Source organism: Oncorhynchus nerka, linkage group LG28 (genome assembly GCF_034236695.1).
Source record: "Oncorhynchus nerka isolate Pitt River linkage group LG28, Oner_Uvic_2.0, whole genome shotgun sequence".
In the NCBI taxonomy this organism is placed as follows: Eukaryota; Metazoa; Chordata; class Actinopteri; order Salmoniformes; family Salmonidae; genus Oncorhynchus; species Oncorhynchus nerka.
This window is the reverse complement of record NC_088423.1, coordinates 45,162,151-45,189,920: the sequence shown is the minus strand read 5'-3', so window position 1 is coordinate 45,189,920 and position 27,770 is coordinate 45,162,151. Positions and strand designations below refer to the sequence as shown.

Sequence of the window (27,770 nt, the reverse complement as noted above, 5' to 3'; positions counted from 1 at the left end):
GCGTGTCTCCTCTGATCCCACCTCTTGGTCATCTCAATTACCCTGGGTCGAGTATGCCCATAATACCCTTCCTTCATCTGCCACTGGGATGTCCCCCTTCCAATGCCTGTACGGATACCAACCTCCCTTGTTTCCTTCTCAGGAGAGGGATCTTTTTGTTCCTTCTGTCCAGGCCCACATTCGTCGTTGCCACCGGACCTGGCATCGGGCCAGGAAGGTCCTCCTTAGAGTTTCTGACCGGTATCAGATCCAGGCGAATCGTCGCCGTATTCCTGCTCCCGCTTATACCATCGGAGATAAGGTTTGGTTGGCTACACGGGATCTTCCTCTACGGACTGAGTCGAGGAAACTGTCACCAAAGGTCATTGGTCCGTTTGTGGTGGAGAGAATCATTAACCCTGTTGTGGCCCGACTCAAATTGCCGGCAACGCTTCGAGTACACCCCACCTTTCATGTCTCCTGCCTCAAGCCGGTTCTCCTCAGTCCTCTGTTGCCCCCTCCTCCTCGTCCTCCTCCTCCTCGGATGATCGGAGGTGGTCCTGCCTACACGGTGTGCCGCATAATGGATTCCAGACGGCGCGGTCGAGGTTTCCAATATCTCGTGGATTGGGAAGGATATGGTCCAGAGGAGAGGAGTTGGATTCCTCGGCGTCAGATCCTTGATGACGACCTGCTTCGTGACTTCTACCGCCTCCACCCTGGCGCTCCAGGTAGTCTGCCCGGTGGCGTTCGTCGGAGGGGGGGGGGTACTGTCATGAATCCCGCTTCCTGAGTCTGTATTTGCCTGTGTTTCTGTCCTGGAGTGTGTTTCCGGTGTCCTGGAACGCACCCTGTCTGGTTGCCGGGCGAATTAGCTTGTTGGGAGATCGATGTTCACCCGCACCTGTATCCCATCAGTAATCTGCACACCTGTCCTGATCATCACCTCTCCCCTTCAAAAGCTCTGACCTGACATCCATTCCCTGCCGGATCGTTAGCCATGAACAGTATGTTGTGCCCACGAACAAGCCTCCAGTTTATAGAGTTTGTTTTGTACGTCTTGCTTGCCTTTAACTTACCGCCGTTTGTTTTGTCTACAGCCATTCACCCGGAACCCATACCCCATCCCTGTCTGCTCGTCGCCAGGGTGTTATCCATTGGATCTGCCTATCCACTCCCATCAACCCACCTCCGCTGCCCGCTCCTCCAGCCGGAACTATCTACCTCCACGTTCTCATTGATTAATAAATACTCACCATCGTTATACTCACCTTGTCCTGGTCTGCTTCTGGGTCCAATTCTGGTAAACCCTGACAACGTTGTTCTGCTGATGTATGTGTCGTGTGTCTGCAGACTCTATTCATCCATTGCACAGGATAACACGTTATGTAGTTTAATCACCAACCAACATATTTTGTTCATTTAAAATCCGGCAGAAGTCGACTTGTTTGTAAAAGTGAGAAATACTATAGACTCCTATACAAGACTCCTGTATTTATGTCAATTGTTGGGCTCATTGCAATTACTATCACTGTCTTCTTAAGACTAATTTATATTTACGTCAATTGTGCATGGGGTCATTGCATATACTCAAATTCAACACAGACGATTGTGTGTGTAAGTGAATATTAATAATAATAATTATTATAATGTAACAACACCAATAATAATAATAATACATGTGTTATTCCCTTGTTGACAGAGTGGGCGTGCAGCAGACAAACTCAGCGATGCTACTGGTCGCTCATCTACAGTTGTGACACTCGATCCAAGCATTTAAAAAGGCAGGCTGCGTATGCACACACATCAAAAAAATGCTCAAGACCTCACTGCAGCCCTTTCATATTACATTGCAAAGGACATGATGCCATTTCAAATGGTTGAGAGGCCTGTCTTTCTGTGGCTGATGGAGGTTGCTGTCCCTCACTACAATGTGAGTGCTGATAATTGTATTATTTTTTTTATTTGATTTGCTTACTTAAGGTTGTGTTCATTTGAACCTGCACTAGGGAAACGTTTACCTCTCATGGCCACATGGTGCCATCTTTAATGTTCTTATTTGAATGTATATGCACACAAAGTGCATAGTGCTGCTCATTTTATTTGTTTGTTGGTTTTCAATATAAAACTCGATGATATGATTTCAGTGCACGTATCAAAACCTTTTGAACATTTAACCGTGATCATTTTGGTCACTATAGTCGTGATGTGACATTGTCATACCGTTTCATCTCTAAATTGGGTCTAAATGAACATTTATAATTACGGTATTGCATCAGTAGAGGGATTAGTCTAGAACAAAGGCTGATTATAATGAGATCTATCAAATAGTTTTATATCGCTGACAGCTTGGAAATTGGACTATAACCCTGTGAAAATGACCCTGAGAATGTGGGTATGAGAAGACAAAAATATGGGAAGCAGACTGAGTGGAAAACATTACCACACTGAAATATTTAAAGATACACTTAGAGCATGAAGTTCTGGGGACATACTCTGTGTGTATATCATGCTACATTAAAGTTATTGCTTCCCCCTCTGTCATGTCAAGTGAGGATAGTGAGAGAGCGAGAGAGAGAGGGCGAGAGGAAGTTGTGTTGCACTATAGTTTCCTTAGGGTGCCACACAGGACTTGTCTATTACTGTCAATTGATGTCGGTAATCGCTGCTCCTCCCCTGAAAACTCACAGCAGTCTGTGACTCTATGCAGAGTGATGAGATCAACCTCCACTCTACCACACTGAATACCTGTTGTCAACAGACACATCCCACCCTGCAGCCCACACATAACAAGACCAACACAAACACTTCAGACCTAAGCGGAAAAAAACGAATAAGAAAAAACATACATTTTTGTGTGTACGTGTGTGCCCCTACCTGCAGTGCGCTGTTGAGGAAGCAGCTGTTCTGGCCCGGCTCGTTGCTGAGTCCTTTACTGGGGGCGATGGACGTCATAGTGCGTGGGGTAAATATCCCCTGCAGCCCGCCGCTTCCGGACGCAAAGTAGTTCCTCTTCCAAGACATGGTCCTGGCTGTGAGTCACCTCTCCCACCGGATCAACACTCAACAGTCCGCCCCCGTGACAAAACACACAGGGCCATCTTTGCAGAGTGGCAGAACAAAAAACGGAGAGTGAAAACCAGTGGGTGTGTAAAAAGGGGTAGTGGGACAGTTTTCAAATGGTTTGCTTTGTCTGATGGAGTCCAGAGACTCTAATGTCCCTATCGTAATATCAGGCAGCTTGTGTCCAGTCTTCAACACTCCTCCTCTGCCTTTCACACTCCCAGACGTTTGACAATAGGGGGCCCTGGTGACAGTAGTAGTTGTTGTTTCTGCTGCATGTGTGTCGACCTTCACTGGTGTGTCCTGCACAGCCAAGTACAGCCGGGTCCTAGCTCCTCAACGACAGAAGCTCTCTACAGATGGGGGAGAGAAGTGAAAGGTCAGGGGTCAGGGTTATCTTCCCTCCCGCTCTCCTGAATGACTGAATGGAGCGGAGCTTCCCAGTTCTGCAGAAAATCTGAAGGGGGACAAGAAAAGAGAAGTTTATGAGTGGGCTCCCCCCATCGCCTCTTCCAACCACCTCCCCTCACTGGCTTTGTCACCCTTCTGCACTAAAGTCACAATATAATGAGATACAGTCAGGTCCAAAATGATTGTCACCCTTGATAAAGATGAGCAAAAAATACTCTATAAAGTATATATTTTTAAAAACGGGTCAAAATGATTGGCATCCCTGTTTTTAATACTCTAGCACCCTCCCCTTGAGAGGATAAAAACACAGAGCCTTTTTCTCAAATGTTTTATGAGATTGGAGAACACTTTGGGAAGGACAGAATCTTTCCAGATCCTTTTATCTTTCGTCTGCGCTCATGGACTGCCCTTTTCAATTCAAACCACAGGTTTTCAATGGGGTTCAAGTCCAGAGACTGAGATGGCCATTGCAAAGTGTAGATTTTGTGGTCAACTACCAATTTCATTGTGGATTTTGATGTGACCTTGGGGTTATTGTCTTGCTGGAAGATCCACCTGCGGCCAGGTTTCAGCTTCCTGGCAGAGGCAACCGGGTTTTTTGTCCTGGTACTTAGTAAAACTCACGATGCTGATGACCTTAACAAGGGCCCCTGGACCAGTGGAAGCCAAACAGCCCCATAACATCAAAGATCCACCATTATATTTTACAGTGGGTATGAGGTATCTGTTTTCCGACACCAAACTCACCACTTACGTTGTATCACTTGTTAAACAGAATGTCTTTATATGTGTGATTGTATCAGTAGAAAATAATATAATTCAACTTTTTTTTTGTTGCATACAATACAGCTCAGTGTTTGTATTATTTAGTTCATACAGTATGCTCATCTTTATCAACGGTGCCAATAATTTTGGACCTGGTTGTATATTTACGATCAAGTCCCTCTCTCCAAGTCAGAGACCCATTTTTCCTCCAGTGCTGTCCTTGCCCTGCCTCTGTATTCACCCCCTCAATGTCCACTGGCCGTATGCAGATGTCTCCCCTGTCCCCATGGTGGAAGGGTAGTAGATTTCCAGACAGTCATCCCATTTGCGGAGGGTTAAAGTGGGAGAATAGGAACGGCTCAGTCAAAGCCCACTGGGGATCCGCACGCTTTCTGCACATGTGCCTGGGACACCCATCCCCTTTTCACTCCAGCACACACACACACACACACCCGTACGGCTAATGCCTTGCGGAGACCTGGTAGTGTGACGTCAATCTGCACTCTAATCAGACTTCCACAGACAGGCTAAAGACAGCTGTGCGCCGTCTGCGCGGTGGAAGGCCACACGCGTGAAAGTGATGATGAGGATGACAACGTAGAGAGAGTGGTAATTCCACAGTGGTTGCAAAAAAAAGCCTTGTTATCATTGTCATACAGGTGAATATGATACATCTCAGCTTAAGTCCCATTGTCCTTGATGAGACGGAAGACAAGTTAGGGGGCTTTACATTAGGTGATCTTATTCAGCCATCCATTCAAATGCAATCAATCACTTCAGTAACACTGTATGAAAACACCCACACTCTGAGCAGCCACATAAAAGGTGATGATAATATAGGATTTTAGCACGCTGCATAAGATATTGCTGTTATGAAACCCTAATGCCCATGGTAACATTTATGATACTATGCAACATTTATGAGGTTTGGTGGCTGAAAATCTGAGCTCTTGGTGGTTTCATTTCATCACCCTGTTGTTGCAGAAAATGTCCGGCACAGTAGGAAACACAAACTAGTAGTGTATTCCAGGTTAAAAAAAGACTTCCAAAGTTTTTAATTTCCACTTTAAAATGTCTCTTGATTTGCCAAAAAATTGACCAACCCCTACAAAAATCTCCATTAATTATAATCCACAAAATAATTAACATTCCCTGTTACTGCAGGATTATTGTCCGGGTGTGTGAAACTGGTCAAATTAACATCCTATATCTGTAATTAGGCTCTTTCTCACAAGTCCTTCCATATCCACCATCATCACAATGTGCTTTTAATGCTCCGACTTGAGGGCAGAGCATTGAGTGAGATAAATGGGAGAGGGATAAAGAAGGAGTGAGAGAACAATGAAAGAGGTAATAAGGCTGAGGTACAGAGGAGTGCAAGAGTCAGTACATTCCTTTCCAATCACTTTGTCTTTGTTGCTGTGATGAACCGAGCCTCCTCTTCCGCTCCTCTTCCTCTCTTCTCTCTTCCGGGTGTGTTTACACAGCACTCAGTCACAGGCTGACCTGTACTCATGATGTCACCAGACCACAGTCTGTCTGTGTTTGCTCTTTACAGCCCGGACCCGAGGCACTGACTGGCAGGATCAACCAACCTGTAGTGTACAGACTATCTGACTCTCGCAGACAAAGTTTAGAGTTTTGTGTTTACAGAGAAACATCAATATTCACGAATGAGTCATTCATAAACTATTACTGTTAAATGTGGGAGGAAATGTCCGCCTTCCACACACTAAATGAATATGCTTTACCGACACATTTTTTTTGTGTGACTGTGTCAGCAAGTAAAGATAAAATCACCATTGCTTATTGAAAAGGATAGACTTGGTGATCTTAAAGAAATTCTGAGAGCAAGACTAAGGCATGTGTATGTGTCTCACAGGAGATTGGTGGCACCTTAATTGGGGAGGACGGGCTCGTGGTAATGGCTGGAGCGGAATCAGTGGAATGGTATCAAACGCATCAAACACTTGCCATTCCCTTTACTCTGTTCCAGCCATTATTATGGTGTGTTTCTACTCTGCACATCCATGTCTGCGTAAGAAGTGCTTGTTTACTACAAGGAGGAGTATCAACAGCCCATACACCCCTCCTGTCCTCTCTATCCCACAAGCCAAGTAAATGCTGCTGAAAGAGTCCAAAACAGTTCCTCTGCCAGACAAAAACAACACTTTCAGCGCTTGTGGTGGGAGTAAGTGTAGGCCAGAGCTGAAGGTCAGACAGACACACAGACTGTCTGGCTGGGCTGAGGGCTTGTGTAGGCGTTTCCCAATAGGTGGGCGGTTGTACAGCAGCCTAATCACCAGCGCAGGGAGGAGAGGGTTCAAAGGGAGGCTTAGCCATTTCCTGTAATGAGGTGGCTTGTTATCAGCAATGCTGGGTGCGAGTGTGTAGGACGGCTGGGGGTGCTCTAATAGGTGGAGTGTTGTGTCGTTATCGTCCCAGCTGGGTGTTCCCCACCAAGGGAGAGGTTAAGGGGGTTCGTAGCATGCTATACAGCTAACTACCGTTTTGTCTGCGGGGTGGGCGAGAGAGTTCAGTTAAGAGGCAGGTCATGCGGGTGGATTAGCCTGATCAGACAATGCGTAGGATTAGTCTGTCCCGTTGTTCAGGGATCTGTCTGGTCCTGGGAGGGAAGAAGACCTGACTAGCCTAGCCGCTACGCTGACATGAAGCCCATATTAGCTTCACCACAGACACATGTCTGCTGGGCTGTAGGAGGCTCACTCAGCATGGCCCATGGCCACTGTGTTTCTGCAGTGGTACACAACACCTCATGGCCAGGGACAGCCCCAGGGAGCCAGTAAACATGCAGCTAGTCTCAGATACTCATGGAATAAGATCAGATTCCCTCCGTCCACGCTGCCTGCACATGAGCTCATTACAGACCTCTCAGATAAAATGTTCTCAAAAAGCCATCATTGTCACAGAAGTGACCACAAGAGCTAAATGATTCCTAACCAGTAGGCTAATTGGGACACTATTTTGGGATATGTAGTGTATATTGTGAAACTACACTGCAAGCATAGCCCTAGCAGTCCATAGGTGTGATTCCTCATGAAACCAGGGGGTGAAATACCATTATTTGGGGGGATTTTCACAACATTTAACCCATAGAATGGTCCTTTGGATAAAGGATTGTTGACAGATATTTGACATTTGTAGGTACTGAATACAAATATAAAAGCAGAATGTAAAGTGTTGGTTCCATGTTTCATGAGCTGAAATAAAAGATCCCAGAAATGTTCCAAACGCACAAAAAGCTTATTTCTCAAAAATGTTGTGCACAAATTTGTTTCCATCCCTGTTAGTGAGCATTTCTCCTTTGACAAGATAATCCGTTCCCCTGACAGGTGTGGCATATCAAGAAGCTGATTAAACAGCATGACCAACTGGCCTCACAACCGCAGACCACGTGTAACCACGCCAGCCCAGGACCTCCACATCCGGCTTCTTCACCTGCAGGATCGACTGAGACCAGCCACCCAGACAGCTGATGAAACTGAGGAGTATTTCTGTCTGTAATAAAGCCCATTTGTGGGGGGAAAATCATTCTGATTGGCTGGGCCTAGCTCCCCAGTGGGTGAGGTGAGACTGGCTCCCAAGTGGGTTGGCCTATGCCTTCCAAGGCCCACCCATGGCTGCTCCCCTGCCCAGTCATGTGAAATCCATAGATTATCGCCTAATTTATTTATTTCAACTGACTGATTTCCTTATATGAACTGTAACTCAGTAAAATTGTTGAAATTGTTTCATGTTGCGTTTATATTTTTGTTCAGTATAAAGCATAATTGAGAAATAATTCATTAAAATGAGCATATTTATGATATTTTGGCCTTACCCATGCCTCATTTAAGACTCCATAATGTTTCATATGTAGGTGCTACTGTCACACCCTGGTCTAAGTATTTTGTGTTTTCTTCATGTATTGGGTCAGGCCAGGGTGTGGCATAGAGTTTTTGTATTGTGGTGTGTTTTGTCTTGGGATTTTGGGAAGTGTGTATAGTGGGATTGTAGCTTAGTGGGGTGTTCTAGGAGAGTCTATGGCTGTCTGAAGTGGTTCTCAATCAGAGGCAGGTGTTTACCGTTGTCTCTGATTGGGAACCATATTTAGGCAGCCATATTCTTTGGTTGTATTGTGGGTGATTGTCCTGTGTGTCTTGATGTCCTGGTTAGAGGTTAGTAGACACTTGTATAGGCTGTTTTCGGTTTGTAGTGTTAGTGTTTTGTTGTGTGTTACGTTTGTTTATTAAAGATGAATCACAATAGACACGCTGCAGTTTGGTCCGACTCTCCTTCACCATTAGAAAGCCGTTACAGAATCACCCACCACAGGACCAAGCAGCGTGTCAACAGGCAGGAGCCACAGGAGAAGCAACAGGAGCAGCAGCAGCTACAGTGGGAGAGATTGCACTACCTGGAGAAATGGACATGGGAGGAGGTACTGGACGGTAAAGGACCCTGGGATCAGCCTGAAGATTATTGTCGCCCCAAAGCCGAGCTGGAGGCAGCAAAAGCAGAGAGGCGGCATTATGAGGAGCTAGCACGGCAGAGCGGATGGAAGCCTGAGAGTCAGCCCCAAAAATTTCTTGGGGGGGGCTCACAGGGAGTATGGCTACGCTAGGTAGGAGACCTACGCTAACTTCCTGTGGTTACCGGGGGGCTAGAGAGACCGGGCAGGCACCTTGTTATGCAGTGGTGCGCACGGTGTCCCCAGTGCGGGTGCATAGCCCGGTGCGGTATATTCCAGCTCCTCGTATCGGCCGGGCTAGAGTGGGCATCGAGCCAGGTAAGGTTGGGCAGGCTCGGTGCTCAAGAGCTCCAGTGCGCCTGCACGGTCCGGTCTATCCAGTACCACCTCCACACCCCAGCCCTCCGGTAGCAGCTCCCCGCACCAGGCTTCCTGTGCGTGTCCTCGGTTCATTACCTCCAGTGCCAGCACCACGCATCAGGCCTACAGTGTGTCCCGCCTGTCCAGCGCTGCCGGAGCGTCCCGCCTGTCCGGCGCCGCTGCCGCTGCCGGAGCCTCCCGCCTGTCCGGCGCCGCTGCCGGAGCCTCCCGCCTGTCCGCCGCTGCCGGAGCCTCCCGCCTGTCCGGCGCCGCTGCCGGAGCCTCCCGCCTGTCCGGCGCCGCTGCCGGAGCTTCCCGCCTGTTCGGCGCTGTCAGAGCTACCGCCCCTCATGCCAGAGGCGCCAGAGCCCCTCATTCCAGAGGCACCAGTACTCCTCTGTTCAGCGCAGCCAGAGCTGTCAGCCTGCATGAAGCATCCAGAGCTGTCAGTCTGCCCAGCGCCGTCTGAGCTACCCGTCTGCCCAGCGCCGTCTGAGCTACCCGTCTGCCCAGCGCCGTCTGAGCCACCCGTCTGCCCAGCGCCGCCAGTGCCGCCAGTCTGCCCAGGAGTGCCGCCAGTCTGCCCAGCGCCGCCAGTGCCCCCAGTCTGCCCAGCGCCGCCAGTCTGCCAGATCTGCCCAGCGTCCGCCAGTCTGCCCATCGTCTGAGCCAGTCTGCCCAGGATGCCGCCAGTCTGCCCAGCGCCGCCTGAGCTACCAGTCTGCCCAGCGCCGCCCAGCGCCACCAGTGCCGCCAGTCTGCCAGGATCAGTTAGATCCGCCATTCAGCCAGCCAGGATCCGCCAGTCAGCCAGGATCTGCCAGATCAGAAGTGCCAGTCAGCCAGGATCTGCCAGATCCGCTAGTCAGCCAGGATCCGCCAGTCAGCCAGGATCTGCCAGATCCGCTAGTCAGCCAGGATCCGCCAGTCGGCCAGGATCCGCCAGATCCGCCAGTCAGCCAGGATCCGCCAGATCCGCCAGTCAGCCAGGATCTGCCAGATCCGCTAGTCAGCCAGGATCCGCCAGTCAGCCAGGATCCGCCAGTCAGCCAGGATCCGCCAGAACCGCTAGTCAGCCAGGATCTGCTAGTCAGCCAGGATCCGCCAGTCAGCCAGGATCTGCCAGTCAGCCAGGATCTGTCGGAACCACCAGCCAGCCAGGATCTGGTAGATCCATCAACCTGCCTGAGCTTCCTCTCACTCCCGAGCTTCCTCTCACTCCCGAGCTGCCTCTCACTCCCGAGCTTTCTCTCACTCCCGAGCTTTCTCTCACTCCCGAGCTGCCTCTCACTCCCGAGCTTCCTCAGTCCCGAGCTGCCCCTCAATCCAGTGGGTTTCTGGGTGAGGACTACTAGGCCATGGTCGGCGGCGAGGGTGGACTATCCAGGGACGCGAGGAGAGGGGACTAAGACATTAATTGAGTGGGGTCCACGTCCCGCGCCGGAACCGCCACCATGGACAGACGCCCACCCGGACCGTCCCTATTTGTTTTGAGGTGCGTTCGGGAGTCCGCACCTTAGGGGGGGGGGTTCTGTCACGCCCTGGTCTAAGTATTTTGTGGTTTCTTCATGTATTGGGTCAGGCCAGGGTGTGGCATAGAGTTTTTGTATTGTGGTGTGTTTTGTCTTGGGATTTTGGAATGTGTGTATAGTGGGATTGTAGCTTAGTGGGGTGTTCTAGGAGAGTCTATGGCTGTCTGAAGTGGTTCTCAATCAGAGGCAGGTGTTTACCGTTGTCTCTGATTGGGAACCATATTTAGGCAGCCATATTCTTTGGTTGTATTGTGGGTGATTGTCCTGTGTCTTGATGTCCTGGTTAGAGGTTAGTAGACACTTGTATAGGCTGTTTTCGTTTTGTAGTGTTAGTGTTTTGTTGTGTGTTACGTTTGTTTATTAAAGATGAATCACAATAGACACGCTGCAGTTTGGTCCGACTCTCCTTCACCATTAGAAAGCCGTTACAGCTACAATGGAAAAATTGGTGTCATATGAAGCGTTTACCGCTTCCTCCGAAATATGAGTGGTATTTTGATTTCCCCTCCCCCAAAGAAATATTTGGGAAATGTTTCAATATTTTGTTGAACATAATATACTCTGGCAAATCAAAGTCCCAGAGTGGGATCTCTGTAGTCAGAGTAAGATTAGCCTACATGCCTTTGAGTAGGCCTACATACGAACGATTAGGAGAATCAAAAGTAGAAAAGGGAATCAATACCCATAAATCTGCATAAAAATTCATCATGGTCCTTCATAAGAAAGATCCATTCTAATGCAAACCACACAGGGTGAAGCTGGACATTTGTGGCAGTGTGACACTGACTTGGCAGTGCACACAGTGTGACCCGCCAATTTTGATTAATTTAAATGAACTCCGTGAGGCAAAATGACTGAGCTGAGTGCTAGAGAGACAGAATACCACCTGAAGACATTAATGGGCCATTCAACAGTCATTTCACCCATTCTGTCTACCATATATCACACACATAAAGCGGGAAAATACTTCAAAGATTCCCCATGAAATGAAAACAGCTTTATGTCCCAGGGAAAGTATCAACAAGAGTGAAAAGCTGGTTAAAGCTTAAAGAGCGTTACACTTCCTCGAACCCTATACTGCCTAGGATTAAGAAAATGAAGCCTGAGGAGACTCTTTGTTGCAATTCAAGCTTAAAAGGGCAGTGCAGTCAAACACGTAATTTTACTGATTTTAAAATGATATTTCCACACTATGAGGTCAAAATAACACTAAGAAATTGTGAACATTATGATAATACCCTTTTAGTGCAAGAGCTTAAAATATATAAACTCAGCAAAAAAAAGAAACGTCCTCTCACTGTCAACTGCGTTGATTTTCATGTGCAAATATTTGTATGAACCTAACAAGATTCAACAACTGAGACGTAACCTGAACAAGTTTCACAGACGTGACAAACAGAAATGGAATAATGTGTCCCTGAACAAAGGAGGGGGTCAAAATCAAAAGTAACAGTCAGTATCTGGAGTGGCCACCAGCTGCATTAAGTACCGCAGTGCATCTCCTCCTCATGGACTGCACCAATTTGCCAGTTCTTAATGTGAGATGTTACCCCACTCTTCCACCAAGGCACCTGGAAGTTCCTGGACATTTCTGGGGGGAAATGGCCCTAGCCCTCACCCTCCGATACAACAGGTCCCAGACGTGCTCAATGGGATTGAGATCCGGGCTCTTCGCTGGCCATGGCAGAACACTGACATTCCTGTCTTGCAGGAAATCATGCACAGAACGAGCTGTATGGCTGATGGCATTGTCATGCTGGAGGGTCATGTCAGGATGAGCTTGCAGGAAGGGTACCACATGAGGGAGGAGGATGTCTTCCCTCTAACGCACAGCGTTGAGATTGCCTGCAATGACAACAAGCTCAGTCCGATGATGCTGTGACACACTGCCACAGACCATGACGGACCCTCCACCTCCAAATCGATCCCGCTCCAGAGTACAGGCCTCGGTGTAACGCTGATTTCTTTGAGGATAAATGTGAATCTGTCCATCACCCCTGGTGAGACAAAACCACGACTAGTCAGTGAAGAGCACTTTTTGCTAGTCCTGTCTGGTCCACGTTGTTGCCGGCGATGTCTGGTGAGGACCTGCCTTACAACAGGCTTACATAATCCATCAGTCCAGCCTCTCTCAGCCTATTGCGGACAATCAGAGCACTGATGGAGGGATTGTGCCTTCCTGGTGTAACTCGGGCAGTTGTTGCTATCCTGCACCTGTCCCATAGGGGTGATGTTCAGATGTACTGATCCTGTGCAGGTGTTGCTACACGTGGTCTGCCACTGCAAGGACGATCAGCTGTCCGTCCTGTCTCCCTGTAGCGCTGTCTTAGGCGTCTCACAGTATGGACATTGCAATTTATTGCTCTGGCCACATCTGCAGTCCTCATGCCTCCTCCCAGCATGCCTAAGGCACGTTCACGCAGATGAGCAGGGACCCTGGGCATCTTTCTTTTGGTGTTTTTCAGAGTCAGTAGAAAGGCTTCTTTAGTGTCCTAAGTTTCCATAACTGTAACTTTAATTGCCTACCGTCTGTAAGCTGTTAGTGTCTTAACGACCATTCCATAGGTACATGTTCATTATTTCTTTATGGTTCATTAAACAAGCATGGGAAACGGTGTTTAAACCCTTCACAATGAAGATCTGTGAAGTTATTTGGATTTTTACGAATTATCTTTGAAAGACAGGGTCCTAAAAAAGGGACGTTTCTTTTTTGCTGAGTTTATATACAAAACACCTGGAATTTCAGCCTGTTCAGGTGGGATGGAGTGTTTGGCCCACAGCATGACATCACAATTTTATCTGATTATTCTGACCAATGACCAGTCATGTTTTATGTATATATGAATCCTCCTACTTCGATGGGGTAAGGCTCTAGAGTCCAGACCAGAGTTCCCCAACTGTGTATATATATACACACATATATATACACACACACACACATATACACATATATATATATATATATATATATATATATACTGAACAAAAATATAAGCGCAACATGTACAGTGTTGGCCCCATGTTTCATGAGCAGGAATAAAAGATCCCAGAAATATTCCTTACACACAAAATCGTATTTCTCTCAAATGTTGTGCAAAAACTTGTCTACATCCCTGTTAGTGAGTATGTCTCCTTTCCCAAGATAATCCATCCACCTACCTGACAGGTGTGGCATATCAAGAAGCTGATTAAACAGCATGATCATTACACAGGTGCACCACTCTAAAATGTGCAGTTTTGTCACACAACCCAATGCCACAGAAGTCTCAAGTTTTGAGGGAGCGTGCAATTGGTATGCTGACTGCAGGAATGTCCACTAGAGCTGTTGCCAGATAATTTAATGTTAATTTCTCTACCATAAGCCAATGTCGTTTTAGAGAATTTGGCAGTACTTACAAAAAGCCTCATAACTCCGTAAAATCAATGAAATTGTTGCGTTTATATTGATGTTCAGTAAATATATATACAGCACCGGTAAAAGGTTTGGACACACCTACTCATTCAAGGGTTTTTCTCTATTTTTACTATTTTCTACATTGTAGAATAATAGTGAATACATCAAAACTATAAAACAACACATGGAATCATGTAGTAACCATAACACCTTTTGCCTTGATGACAGCTTTGCACACTCTTGACATTCTCCCAACCATCTTCATGAGGTAGTCACCTGGAATGCTTTTCCAACAGTCTTGAAGGAGTTCCCACATATGCTGAGCACTTGTTGTCTGCTTTTCCTTCACTCTGCGGTCCAACTCATCCCAAACCATCTCAATTGGGTTGAAGTTGAGTGATTGTGGAGGCCAGGTCATCTGATGCAGCACTCCATCACGCTCCTTCTTGGTCAAATAGCCCGTACACAGCCTGGAGGTGTGTTTTGGGTCATTGTCCTGTTGAAAAAAAAAATGATAGTGGGACTAAGTGCAAGCCAGATGGGACTGCGTATCACTGCAGAATGCTGTGGTAGCCATGCTGGTTAAGTGTGCCTTGAATTCTAAATAAATCACTGGTAGTGTCACCAGAAAAGCACCCCACACACCATCACACCTCCTCCTCCATGCTTCATGGGAACCACACATGCAGAGATCATCCGTTAACCCACTCTGCGTCTCACAGATACGGCAGTTGGAACCAAATATCTCAAATTTGGACTCATCAGACTAAAGGACAGATTTCCACCAGTCTAATGTCCACTACTCAGGTTTCTTGGCCCAATCAAGTCTCTTCTTATTATTGGTGTCCTTTAGTAGTGGTTTCTTTGCAGCAAATCAACCATGAAGGCCTGATTCACGCAGTCCCCTCTGAACAGCTGATGTTGAGATGTATCTGTTACTGTGAAGCATTTATTTGGGCTGCAATCTGAGGTGCAGTTAACTATAATGACCTTATCCTCTGCAGCAGAGGTAACTCTGCGTCTTCCTTTCCTGCGGCAGCCCTCATGAGAGCCAGTTTCATCATAGGCTTGATGGTTTTTGCAACTGCACTTGAAGAAATTTTAAAAGTTCCTGAAATGTTCTGGATTGACTGACCTTCATGTATTAAAGTAATGATGGACTGTCATTTCTCTTTGCTTATTTGAGCTATTCTTGCTATAATATGGACTTGGTCTTTTACCAAATAGGGCTATCTTCTGTATACCACCCCTACCTCGTCACAACACAACTGATTGGCTCAAATTTCACAAATGAACTTTTAACAAGGTACACCTGTTAATTGAAATGCATTCCAGGTGACTACCTCATGAAGCTGGTTGAATGAATGCCAGGAGTGTGCAAAGCTGTCATCAAGGCAAAGGGTGGCTACTTTGAATAATATAAATTATAAATATATTTTGATTTGTTTAAAACTTTTTTGGTTACTACATGATTCCATATGTGTTATTTCATGGTGTTGATGTCTTCACTATTATTCAATAATGTATGAAATAGTAAAAATAAAGAAAAACCCTGGAATAAGTTGGTGTGTCCAAACTTTTGAAAGGTACTGTATATATATGTCTTATTGTTATAATTAAAAAAATACATAAAGGGCTGTAAAAACACAACTCCAAGTGATTTTAATTTTGGAAATAGAGAGATACAGTACCAGTCAAAAGTTTGGACACACCTACTCATTCAAGGGTTTTTGAGGCATATATATATTTAAAAAAATGTTCCATCCTAAAAATGAGGAATAAGTAAAGGCTTTGATTTCTGGTCAAACAGATGGAAAAGGGGTCTTAGACAACATCTATTAGCAAAAGGATGAACATTTATTAGAAATACATCAAAACCAATATTGTTGAAGTAAAGAACCCTGCCAACTAATATCCAACACGTATATTTAGTTTGATACATTATCTGCCTTCTGTAAGTTTAAGAAACATTGACTTGTGCCTTGTAATTACGTAACCAAAAACTCACATATTTTCAAGGTATTTTCAAATGTATCTCCTTCATGAGGAGGGAGGATAATGAAGGTTCACAGAAGTAACAAGTAAAGGTAGCCCTACCAATGTTTTTACTGATTTCAAGTTTGTTTATGAATTATTAAAAATAATAACGCTGTTACTAAATTGGCAACAGAATTACTGCAACTGAATTGGTTACAATGGAAAATCATAGTTGTCACAAACCACAGTTGGGTCACCTGCTACTGTCCTCCCTTCCACCGGTATACTGTTATGTTCAGCTCATAACTGTATTCTCACCCCCCTTAAAAGATTTAGATGCACTATTGTAAAGTGGCTGTTCCACTGGATGTCTTAAGGTGAACGCACCAATTTGTAAGTCGCTCTGGATAAGAGCGTCTGCTAAATGACTTAAATGTAATGTAAATGTATTCTTTCTCTTTCTGTCGTCTGCACAACCCCTCCCTCTCTCCTTTCTCTGTCTCTATCCAGTCAATGTCACCTCTCCAGGCTCTTACTGACACCTACCATGACAACTTCCACCTACCCTCTTCCCATTTACTGTAACAAGCATCCTCACCCACCGAGCTGACATCGGACGTTCCATGGACGTTGAAAAGTAGTTGAAATTTGGTCAGTCCGCCCTTGCCGGACCAAAGCTGGATCAATCAGACGTCTATGTTTCACAAGTTTGGACAGCCCAGTACAGTACAGTAGAGTAGAGCACAGTACAGTAAAGTAAAGTAGAATACACTAGAGTACCAAAAAAAAAAAGTGTACTGTATTGTACTCTACTGTACTGAACTCTACTGTGCTGTACTGTGATGCCCAAACTTGTGAAACATAGACGTCTATGATTGGTTCAGATTTGGTCTGGCCGGAACAACCGAATGTGGTCTTGTTACGGGGCGGAGCGCATTCAAATAATAGCCCGTGTGTAGAATAATACCCAAATATGTGAAATAAGGATATTGCTACCTTCGTATACCTATTCAGGATACATCACCATGAAGAGTATGAAATGCAGCCTTACAATGTATTAAAAATCCAAACATATAGCCCAACGTTTGTAGAACAACTAAAGTTAGATTAATAACTCTAAATTAAGCATATTGGAATACATATTTCTTTGTTAACCACTCAACACAGAATAGACGCATGTGCGCACTCCCTCAAATCGTTTGGTGAAAATATCCTTTCTATTTTGTTCAGCTTTGTTCAATTGTATTCTTTATATTATAAAATAATGCCACGAAATTCTAAGCAAATCTTGTCTGCTAAATGAACTGGTGTAGCCCACAGCCATATGGCATAGCCAGATCAGGACCTAACATAAGGACAACTCATATATGCTATTCTGTTCTTCTGAAACAGACTACATTTTCTTCCTATTGGGCTTCTTAGACCTGTCTAAAATAAATAATGGATTTATGGTGAAGGTGTAGGCTATATTACATGGATTTATTAGACTTTTTAAAGCGTATATGTTCCAACGGCCTGCATCATGTGTGGAAGCCAGGAGATGCTAAATGTGTTTATATTAATTAACGGTCAATCAGCATGAGACTGACAGCTATTTCCTTGACAATCACTGGCTGACAACATTTCATGACCGCAACAGTCCTAGTCTGAACACCAGAAACGGTTTATGCCTTAGGAAACTCTTCCAATGTGAAATTGCTATTGGCATGCCATGATGTTGTTTCACTTTCATTAGAGACAAGTGAGGAGGACAGTTTGGCCATGCTGGCGTTGACATTCTATCCTTAATGAAGACCGTAAGCAGTCTCACCGTCGAGCAAACTCGCACCCTAGTCTGACAGTAACACCATCAGCTACTGGTGATTTTATCACAGCCTACTACTGCCAAGCAGTCCTCTTTAGGAACGAACAGTGTGACACGTGAGCCCTGCTGGTGAGAATCAAACCACCATTAAACCAAGAGCCAAGGCTCTGGAAGATTCTGGCTTTGACTACTGAGAATCAGTCAAAAGGAAAGTCAATGCATGAACAGTTCGAGGGGACTCAATGTGGGATAGTATGCCAATGAAACGTTGGTTGCCCAATGAAGAAAAGGGTCACTTGAAGTAGAGAAAAACTATTCCAGCAGCCTAACCTGAATAACTGGCCTCTGACCTGCCAAATGATAAAACATCTGTCCCCGGCTCTCATTGCCGGTAAATCTGGGCTGTTTGGTCATTTAATCTGCCCTCATAAATGTTTTAACGTGGAATTACTGTATTTATGTAATCAGCCACAGTCAGTGCTTCATTTGTAAATCGAGAGGTGCCGGAACAAAAAGTGAGGGGTGACCTGGGGAGTTGAGGTATTGTAACGCATGAAAAAAAAAGAAGCTTTCTAATGAAACATATCACATTTGCGTAGTGGCATAGAGCAGTATGTAGAGGCACTTCTAGAAGTTGCACACATGGGAGAAAAGAAATTGTAGCCTAGGGTCCGGTAAAATGTTGGCCTTTTATAAACGCTGTCATGCAATTCTTACGTCATTTGACATGACTGGAGACTTTGGCAGAACCTTTATTTAATACCGCACAAATGATGGAAATGGCAGGCTTCTTTGACACGGACAAACTGAGAATCTGAGATCAATAAAAACCTGTCTTGAATCTATCAATAGCCTAGGCCTAGGTGTGTGGAGATATATTGTAGGCTACAATATGAGGAGGAAATTATAGTCCTAAAAATGTTTTCCAGTGTCACTGACTCACCCAATCACTCGCTGGTGATGGCCGAGGCGCACGTACCAAAAGCCTCTCTCTCTCTCTCTCTCTTTTGTAAAACAATATAAGGAAGTTGATCAAATATTTTGGTAGTCTACAGCATAGTCTGCTTTCCAACCTGCGTTTTCCCTCGATTGTATTTGAAATATTGCAAAAAGCCTGTTTTGTCTGTGCTGTTTTTTCACTGACATATTTGCCCCACATTCCCGACTGTAGGTTGTTGCTTGTTATTGGGCTTCAATCCACAACTATTGGGCCTCTGTCGCTAAATTATAGGCATTCTCGTGGTGTAGTAGGCTATTCAGAATGATTTCATTTCTTTTCTGAACAGACAGCAGTAATTCTATAACTTTGGCTAATGTATTTCAATTAATCAGGGCTGCTGCAGTTCGTGCAGAACCCTTCGCGTGGCTATGATTCTATAAAGAAATAAATGATGAAGTGCAACGCTGGAGAGATGAGAGTTGCATGTCTATCAGAGTAGAGAGATCATAGAAAGTGCATCTCATTCTAGTTATGTGAGAGATGCTGGCATGCTTCTCACACAGCCACCGCCACCCGTTGGTCTCAAACATTGGTTACAATGTTGCGCAAACCATAAACTCGGCCGGCCCAACCCAAATAAACTTTTAGAATATTAGGCTGAAAATGAACTTTTTCACATGTATTTTTTCGTGGGGGCAGGAGAAATACTACCTAAGAGGCAACTCGAATGAACTTTGATTCCTTTTATTGGAATTTTTAGGTAGAGGTACCTGATCCGGCCAAATAGGTAACAAAAACAAAAAACAGTCCAAAACGGAGAGGTGCAGGATCCGTCTCAAATTAAGCACTGGCCACAGAACCATTTCAAATTACCTGGCCTGGAAGATAGTTCTAACATGGGAGGAGAGGGGGAGAACGAGACATGCAAAATGTATCTTGAAATAATCTTGCATAATTAATGGGTCTGGTTTATTGTTAAAATCTTAAAGGGGAATTTCACCCTGGCTCTGCCACGGCATATAGTCATTACTATATTAACTACATTGAGTTTTTATCATAAACATCACAATTGTCCAAACCACAAGCTACAACTGCTCATAGTGAACCACAAAGTCCGACATTCATAGCGGAAGCTGATACCGCCCACTAGGTAAAAGGGGCGTGCCCACAAATGTGAATAATATCGTTGTTTACTTTCGAACGACCAACAAGGTATTCTAAGAACTTCTCGAGGCAAGTTATTTCTTTGAACGTTTGTTTTTCATTGTTTGTCATCATGCCGGTGCGGTGTTCTGTGCCTGGCTGTGCTAAGGGGCGGCAGGGGAGCCTAGTGGTTCGAGCGGTGGACTAGTAACAGGAAGGTTGCAAGTTCAAATCCCCGAGCTGACAAGGTACAAATCTGTCATTCTGCCCCTGAACAGGCAGTTAACCCACTGTTCCTAACACCATAGTACCCTCCAAGCTCATCATCAAGCTGAAGGCCCTGGGTCTCAACACCACCCTGTGCAATTGGGTCTTGGATTTCCTGACAGGCCGCCCCCAGGTGGTGAAGGAAGCAACATCTCCACTTCGCTGAACCTCAACACTGGGGCCCCACAAGGGTACGTGCTCAGCCCTCTCCTGTACTCTCTGTTCATCCACGACTGCATGGCCATGCCTGCTAACAACTCAACCATCAAGTTTGCAGACGACACAACAGTAGTGTGCTTGATCACCAATAACGACGAGACGGCCTGCAGGGAGGAGGTGAGGGCACTCGGAGTGTGATGTCAGGAAAACGATTATCAAGTACAACAACCACCTGAGCCACTGCCTGTTCATACTGCCTGCCTATCATCCAGAAGGCGAGGTCAGTACAGGTGCATCAAAGCTGGGACCGAGAGACTGAAAAACAGCTTCTATCTCAAGGCCATCAGACTGTTAAATAGCAATAACTAACTCCGAGAGGCCGCTGCCTACATTGAGACCCAATCACTAGCCACTTTAATAAATGGATCACTAGTCACTTTAAACAATGCCACTTTAAATAATGCCACTTTAATCATGTTTACATATCTTACATTACTCATATCACATGTATACATTGTATTTTATACCATCTAGTGTATCTTTCCTATGTCACTCGACCATCGCTCATCCATATACTTATATGTACATATTCTCATGCACCCGTTTAGATTTGTGTGTATTAGGTAGTTGTTGGGGAATTGTTAGATATTACTGCACTGTCGGAACTAGAAGCACAAGCACTGCTACACTCGCATTACCATGTGTATGTAACCAATAAAATTTGATTTGATTTTGAAGACATGCCTACAAAATTCCCCTGCAAAGGGCTACTACTGACAAGAATGATCTGTTAAAGACAATTGGCTGGGGGAGATTTACAGACAGTACTTTGAGATGAGGAAGGGGGTTTTGATGTGCAGGGTTCTGCTTAGACAGAAAATGTATTGTTGTGTGTGTGAGAGCAATTGAGTTGCCATTTCTCCCATACAGAACACTTCATACTGTGTAAGAACCGCCTTCCTACTTCTCACACCTTCTTTAACCCCCTAGCCCATTCACTTTGTTGGCTGAATTTTCCTCTCAAAAGCAACTCCCAATGTCCCCTTATTGTCCCTAAACAATACACTAGCCAGTCCCATTCGGTTGATACAGTACCTTTACCAATGTGTTACCCTTACCAGCGTTTTGCCCTACGTTGCTCCTAAATCTTCTGGAAGAGGACCAAACAGTTGGTGGTTAAGAAGCCCTACACCATTTTCAGCAGAGTCTTATCCGGTTGGCCATTTACCGCAGACAGGACAAGCCCATCGCCATAAGCATAAACAGTCTCAGCTTCCCCAGCCCACCATGTTGAACATAATTGCTAGTGTACCGAAGTTGGGTAAAGGACTATGGCTGCGTTTACACAGGCAGCCCAATTTTGACCAGTTCTGAAAAAATATCAGAATTGGGCTGCCTGTGTAAACGCAGCCAGTGTGGCTCAGTATAAGACAATGTCGAACACACAGGAGGCTGCTGAGGGGAGGATGACTCATAATAATGACCGGAGTGAATGGAATGGCATCAAACACATAGAAATCATGTTTGATACCATTCTACTATTTCCGCTCCAGCCATTACCACGAGCCTGTCCTCCCCAATTAAGGTGCCACCAACCTCCTGTGGTAGAACAGTGGTCTCCAACCCTGTTCCTGGAGAACTCCTCTCCTGTAGGTTTTTCGCATCAACCTCAGTTGTAACTAACTTGGTTCAGCTGATCAACCAGCTAATTATTAGAATCAGGTGTGCTAGATTTAGGTTGGAGTGAAGGTCGACAGAATGGTAGCTCTGCATGAACAGGGTTGGAGAGTCCTGATGTAAAACCACCATAAAATAAATATGGATATTTTCTATCAATCTTTGAAATATGTCTGCCCTGGTGGATTTACAGGAGCTGTATAGGGCTCTGTAGCATCAAACAGATGCTAGACATTCAGATATCCAAAGAATGTTTGTTTATTTGTCAAATTCTAAAATACAGGGGAGAATACACTCTTTAATGCTAACTCAAGAGAACTAGGTATTACAACAAGAATGTTATAACCTGTAAGCCTTTGCAAAATGCCACAAAGCAGGACTATATTCATTTTTAGACCCCCCCCCCACCGGAAGCCATCATAGAGTGTATCATTCAGTGCTCAAAGCACTGACCTGCCTTCCTCCTGGGCAATTATGTGTGAAACACATTTCACTGTCCTAGAAATGCCTTAGACTATGAAAACAAGACCTGAGGACCCCAGAGGGAAATTCCCCCTTTTATGGCTGACACCTGATTCTCTCAGTCATTCACACACACTTGTGATTTAGAATTGAGATGACTTGCTAGATGGGTACAGGTGGGGAGACGCTGGAGAAATTATAAGCATCCTGTGGGGTGATGTGAGGACACACAACACAAGTGTGCAGTGTGCACATTGAAACACCCCCCCCCCTTCCTGGCTGCTTTTCTGCACACTAGCAGAGCTCTGGCAGACAGCAGGGGGTAGGGGTAGCCTGCGAACGTAGGAAAAGGGGTGATTCAGTACATTTCTGCGCCCAAAGAAAACAGGGCAGATAAAGATGTAGTCCATTGCCATGGAAACAGGCTGAGTTATTTTTTGGTGATGAGGGAGAGGGTGTGGATATGTGGGGTGGATGGTCAAACACACAAGACATGATGACACATGCCATGGGGACACACTGGTCAGTACCAACATCCCTTTCCCTCTGTCCCTTCCAACCTCTGTCTACCTCTTTATCAATATTTCCAAGAAAATAAATGTGTGAGAGGAGAGCAGTGGGAAACAGTGAGAGAACACTCAATAGTTTCAAGTGACAGTAAGAGAGAGGTAGGTGACATAGGCCTAGCTATGTAGCAAGAAGAGATGAGATACAAGATATAAGAGAGAGAGAGAGAGAGAGAGAGAGAGAGAGAGAGAGAGAGAGAGAGAGAGAAAGCAGGGCAGTGATGAGAGGGATGAGCAGAGGGAATGGCAGCAATCACTCTGGCCAGATCAGTGGAGACGAGTTGGGCTGCAACCAGAGAGAGGGGTTCTGCCTCTCACTCTCTCTCTCCAGCAGGCATCCAGCACTCCACGTCACTTTGTCCTGGCTCCCAGGCCTGTTTATTCATCCTACCATCTGCATGATAAAGGGTCACCTGAACCCGGGCCAAGCAGCCATGTGAACTAAACTCTCAGCACAGCAGGGGGTAGGATGGATTGATGGGACAACACAACATTGGATCAGCTCAATAAAACAACAGTGGTATGGTCAACAGAAACACAACAGCACAAACACAGGGGCTAACACACACTTCCAAGGCAGCCCTACAGCACTTTTTCCATTGGGAGCTACACTTCAAAAGGAGTTTAATGATGATGAATGTGTGAATACATTGTTTTTGTAGTTTTTTTTTATACCTTTTTATTTGTATATAGGCCTAAGTGATGGATTCACAGTTGTAATTCTTTTACATTTGCTTCGCTACCCTAAACCATTTCTGAACCCGCATAGGGCATATAAAATGCAGTGGAGGATAACATAAATTAAGGTGAAAATTGGCGTCTTCTGTGTTTACAGCTAGCCCCTGTTTTTAGCTAGCCCCTGTTTTTAGCTAGCCCCTGTTTACAGCTAGCCCCTGTTTACAGCTAGCCCCTGTTTACAGCTAGCCCCTGTTTACAGCTAGCCCCTGTTTTTAGCTAGCCCCTGTTTACAGCTAGCCCCTGTTTACAGCTAGCCCGTTTTTTCGCCTGGATTAACAAACACAACATAAGAAATACCAAAAAAATGGTCATTGCTTGCATCACGAAAAGCAACAAATACTTTGTGTGGAAGTAATCTTCCCGTTGTGACCAATAGGATGGCTATTAGCCTATACAGTGCAATAAAAGGTTCCTATAAACCACCAATAACACTAATCCTTGGGAAATCCCACATGAACCATGTCAGTCATAAAATGGTAGGCCTATATTATGTCTTTCAAATGATCAGCATTATATAAAAGGGGGGTGAAAACTGGGTGAGGAATAGAATAGTTGAGATAGAGAGATGCCGTGATGTTGGCACCCAGAACTCTAACTGCTTTGGTCATGAAAAGGCCAAAACCCACAGACACGTCTTGCCTCAGGGAAAAATTCTTAATTCTTGAGCAATATGGCAGAAATTCTACCCAGCCTTTCAGATGACCTGGTGACGTCATCATATGGGTCAACCAAATGCCTTCTATCATCCTGAGACAATAATCCAGACACTTGATGCAACAGCTGCACTGACAGATGATAAAGTTGAGTTGAGCGGGTTTAAAGTTTATGAAACCTTATGGAAAAAAAAGTCAGCCTAGAGTTCATCAAAGGGAACTCTGTACACACCATGACTATGTAATTACATCACTATTCTACTCAGACACACAGACCATCACCCCACTACAACGGAGGGGTGGGCCAGAGTGCAGCGAGTCCTGTCATGGGCACCAAAGCCTGTTAAATCCACACATTTAGGTCTGGCGTGATGAAGAACGATCTTGTGATGGTGAAATCAGTTCATGTAACTGATGTGCTGATGTTGAGGTGACAGCTTTAAGAACATCTCACCCACTGATAGTGACCCTCAATCTGTATCTATGAACAGTATTTGTAAAGAGATGACTGGTCAACATGTATAGCAATAGCCTAATAAAATAATAATCATGGTTCAAGATCACACTGTTATCTACAGGATCCTAATAATCGCACTATTATCACACTATTTTGAATTAACTTCGCAAACATTTCTATCAAATGTTACGTGAGTACATTTGATAGAAATGCAGCATCCAGGGAGTCGGTATAATATCAAATAAAATGAATGAAAATAAACAAAATAAATGTTGTCCTCATTCCGATCACTAAATATAATTGAAGTAAAGAGCAGGTGCATGAAAACATGAGGATGGCGAACTCAATTCAGTCACGTCTACTATTCTGTTATTTCGAAGGTAAACGTTTACATTACCAGTATAATAACTGTGTAAGAGGCAAAATCAAGTGTAGCCTACCAGAAGTCTCCACTCATTCAGAGCGAATAACTTACTTCAACGTTATCTTTTTGTGAATCGCACCGATATATTGTAACATTTCGCGATGTGCACATGGATGGATTCATGAACGGATACATGTAATAGTTCTGCGAAACATTCTTCGCGAGTGGTTTAAAGCGGCTTGACTGTCAACTCATCTCCAAGAGAACAATGAACAGACTCCGAGCAATGCAGAATCCCGGGCCTCACTTCCAAAGCTCTATTAGCGTACCGTTATTCAGAAGCAATGCAAGGGCTAAAACTTATATCCAGTGTTTCCGCTTCCTCTCATTGGAGCTCCACCGATAAAAACCGGAGATAATTATTCATAGAAACGTCAAAGAATGTAACGTTGCATGAAAGTAACGGTCATGTGTAATAACAACTCGCCCAAATGTATTTCAATTCCTTTTGAAAACAACAAATCAAACACAGTCCTCTAAAATAGTAGCACGAACAATTTACCTTTTCATTCAAAGGGAAATTTTATCCGGATAGCCTACGGTATTTCCCAAGTTAGACCCGATGCTAACCTTAGCTTCAGCTGCAGGATTTTCAACCCTCTAAAATTCCGCATACCAATTTCAGCAGGCATTGAACTAATAATGTGCTCTGAGTCTCTGCTGAGTTGGAAGCTGTGCGGGGTGGGAGGATGGCGCCATTACCTGCAGTCTGAAACAATGACAGGCAGCCCCCCTAAAATCAGAGTGGAGGGGGCGAGTCTACACTATTTTTGCATGTTTGATGGCACTCGACCTCGCAGACCGCAGTGCAAGATATGTACTGAACAAATATTACTCAGTTTAGCAGTGTTCTGCTATATGTTGGTACTTTGTAGCCTAATAATGAATATGCGATTTTGATAGTTGGAGGAAGGCGTAACGATACAGTTTGTAGCCTTATCGACCTTGAAATAGGCTATTGAAGAATTTTATATGAAAAAATATTAGTAAACCTGAAATAGAGTAACTAAAATAAAAACATTTGAACATGGTTGATCACTCAAATGAGTCTCACCATACCCATCTGAATTTGTCTGGATAGTGACATTAACCAGCCACAGGCCTAATGTGTATTCAGTGGAGAGTATGGAGGGAACTCTATCGATTTATTTAATGATTAGAGGCAGCACATGTTAAAATCAATAGATGGCAACCAACTGGCCCCTGATTCATTCCATGAAAAGAGTGCCTTTTGTGTCCCTTTGATATTGTAAGTATAGAAATTGTGCACCAATACTGAACTCTAAAAGCCTGTTATATTAAAATTAAGTGCCCTTCAATATAGACTACATGTATGGAGAATTCAATACATCTGTTTCATTTGATATGAATAATGACTTGCTATTCAGCATTTTTGACATGTCCCTCTGTGCACCCTCTGTGACTTCTAGGACTAGCTCTTAGAAAACTTTGCTTACAAGCATTTCACTACACCCGCAATAGCATCTGCTAAACACGTGTATGTGACCAATACAATTTGATTACAATGATGTTAACCCGCGTAATCCCAAAATTTCACAATCCTTGTAAAGCCCTAGATATTTTGTTGCTTAGACAAAGTCATTTCTGAAGATTATTATTGATTTACCGTGACTAGTGATTAATTTACGTCTGCCCATTGAAAATGGTAGATTTGGGAACTAATAAGCACCTAAATTTGAACATAGTTACTGGACAGTAGTCAGAGCTCTGTCTCTGTGCTTCACAGCGCTGTATGGGTTTTGACTGACAGCCATTCTGAACTTGAGCACTGCGCGACAACAAGTGGCCCCCATCTCCCCCTCTGAGCGAAATGCTGTAGATTAAGATGACTCAATATATTCTGAAAGATGAGACGTTGAGGATTATAATAAATACCGCTTTGATATCATACAAGCAAGCCAAACACCCGTGAGTCCAAACGTGCACTTCACACTTCCAAATCATAAAATTCATGTAATATACTGTGTCAATGTTTATGATCACTATCTTTGATGTACAGTTACAAGATGAAATGGTATAATACCCTGGGTTGTTTTGAACAGAAGAAAATTTGCTGTGGCACACGCACTTGAATGGACTCATGACTCCTTTCTATGTGCAATAGAACAAGCTTTCAAATTATGCCCACCTGACCCAGATCGCGATTTATAATGGACCGTTTTTGTGTGATGGTGGGGATGCAGCATTGTGTCCCAAACAAGTGTGCTTGCTCTAGTTACTCAACAGCACAGCAAGGAGAGCTGAGTCATAAATGTGCATTGAAATAGCTTAGGAACTGTGCACACTTTGGAGAGGTGTGTGTGGCCACTTGGAGACACCAGTTAGTCCTCTCACTCAAACCCATGTACAGTGGGGCAAAAAAGTATTTAGTCAGCCACCAATTGTGCAAGTTCTCCCACTTAAAAAGATGAGAGAGGCCTGTAATTGTCATCATATCTACACTTCAACTATGACAGACAAAATGAGGAAAAGAAATCCAGAAAATCACATTGTAGGATTTTTAATGA

The 27,770-nt window shown here is 44.6% G+C and overlaps 1 protein-coding gene and 1 long non-coding RNA gene across 2 annotated transcripts in view; one reads left to right on the top strand and one right to left on the bottom strand.

Annotated features, from left to right (window-relative positions):
• The window catches only part of LOC115113282 (inactive ubiquitin carboxyl-terminal hydrolase 54-like), an 86,662-nt gene extending 60,762 nt beyond the window's left edge, over positions 1–25,900 (bottom strand). Inside the window, 2 exon segments of the mRNA XM_065012832.1 lie at positions 2,857–3,499; positions 25,745–25,900. Of these exon segments, the coding sequence (XP_064868904.1) occupies positions 2,857–3,003 (147 nt within the window). The 5' untranslated portion in view covers positions 3,004–3,499; positions 25,745–25,900.
• On the top strand, positions 1,806–8,488 carry LOC135565570 (uncharacterized). Its single transcript, XR_010461694.1, has 2 exons — positions 1,806–1,912; positions 7,572–8,488. It is a non-coding gene; the product is annotated as an uncharacterized LOC135565570 (long non-coding RNA).
• Positions 25,901–27,770: the final 1,870 nt, after the last annotated feature.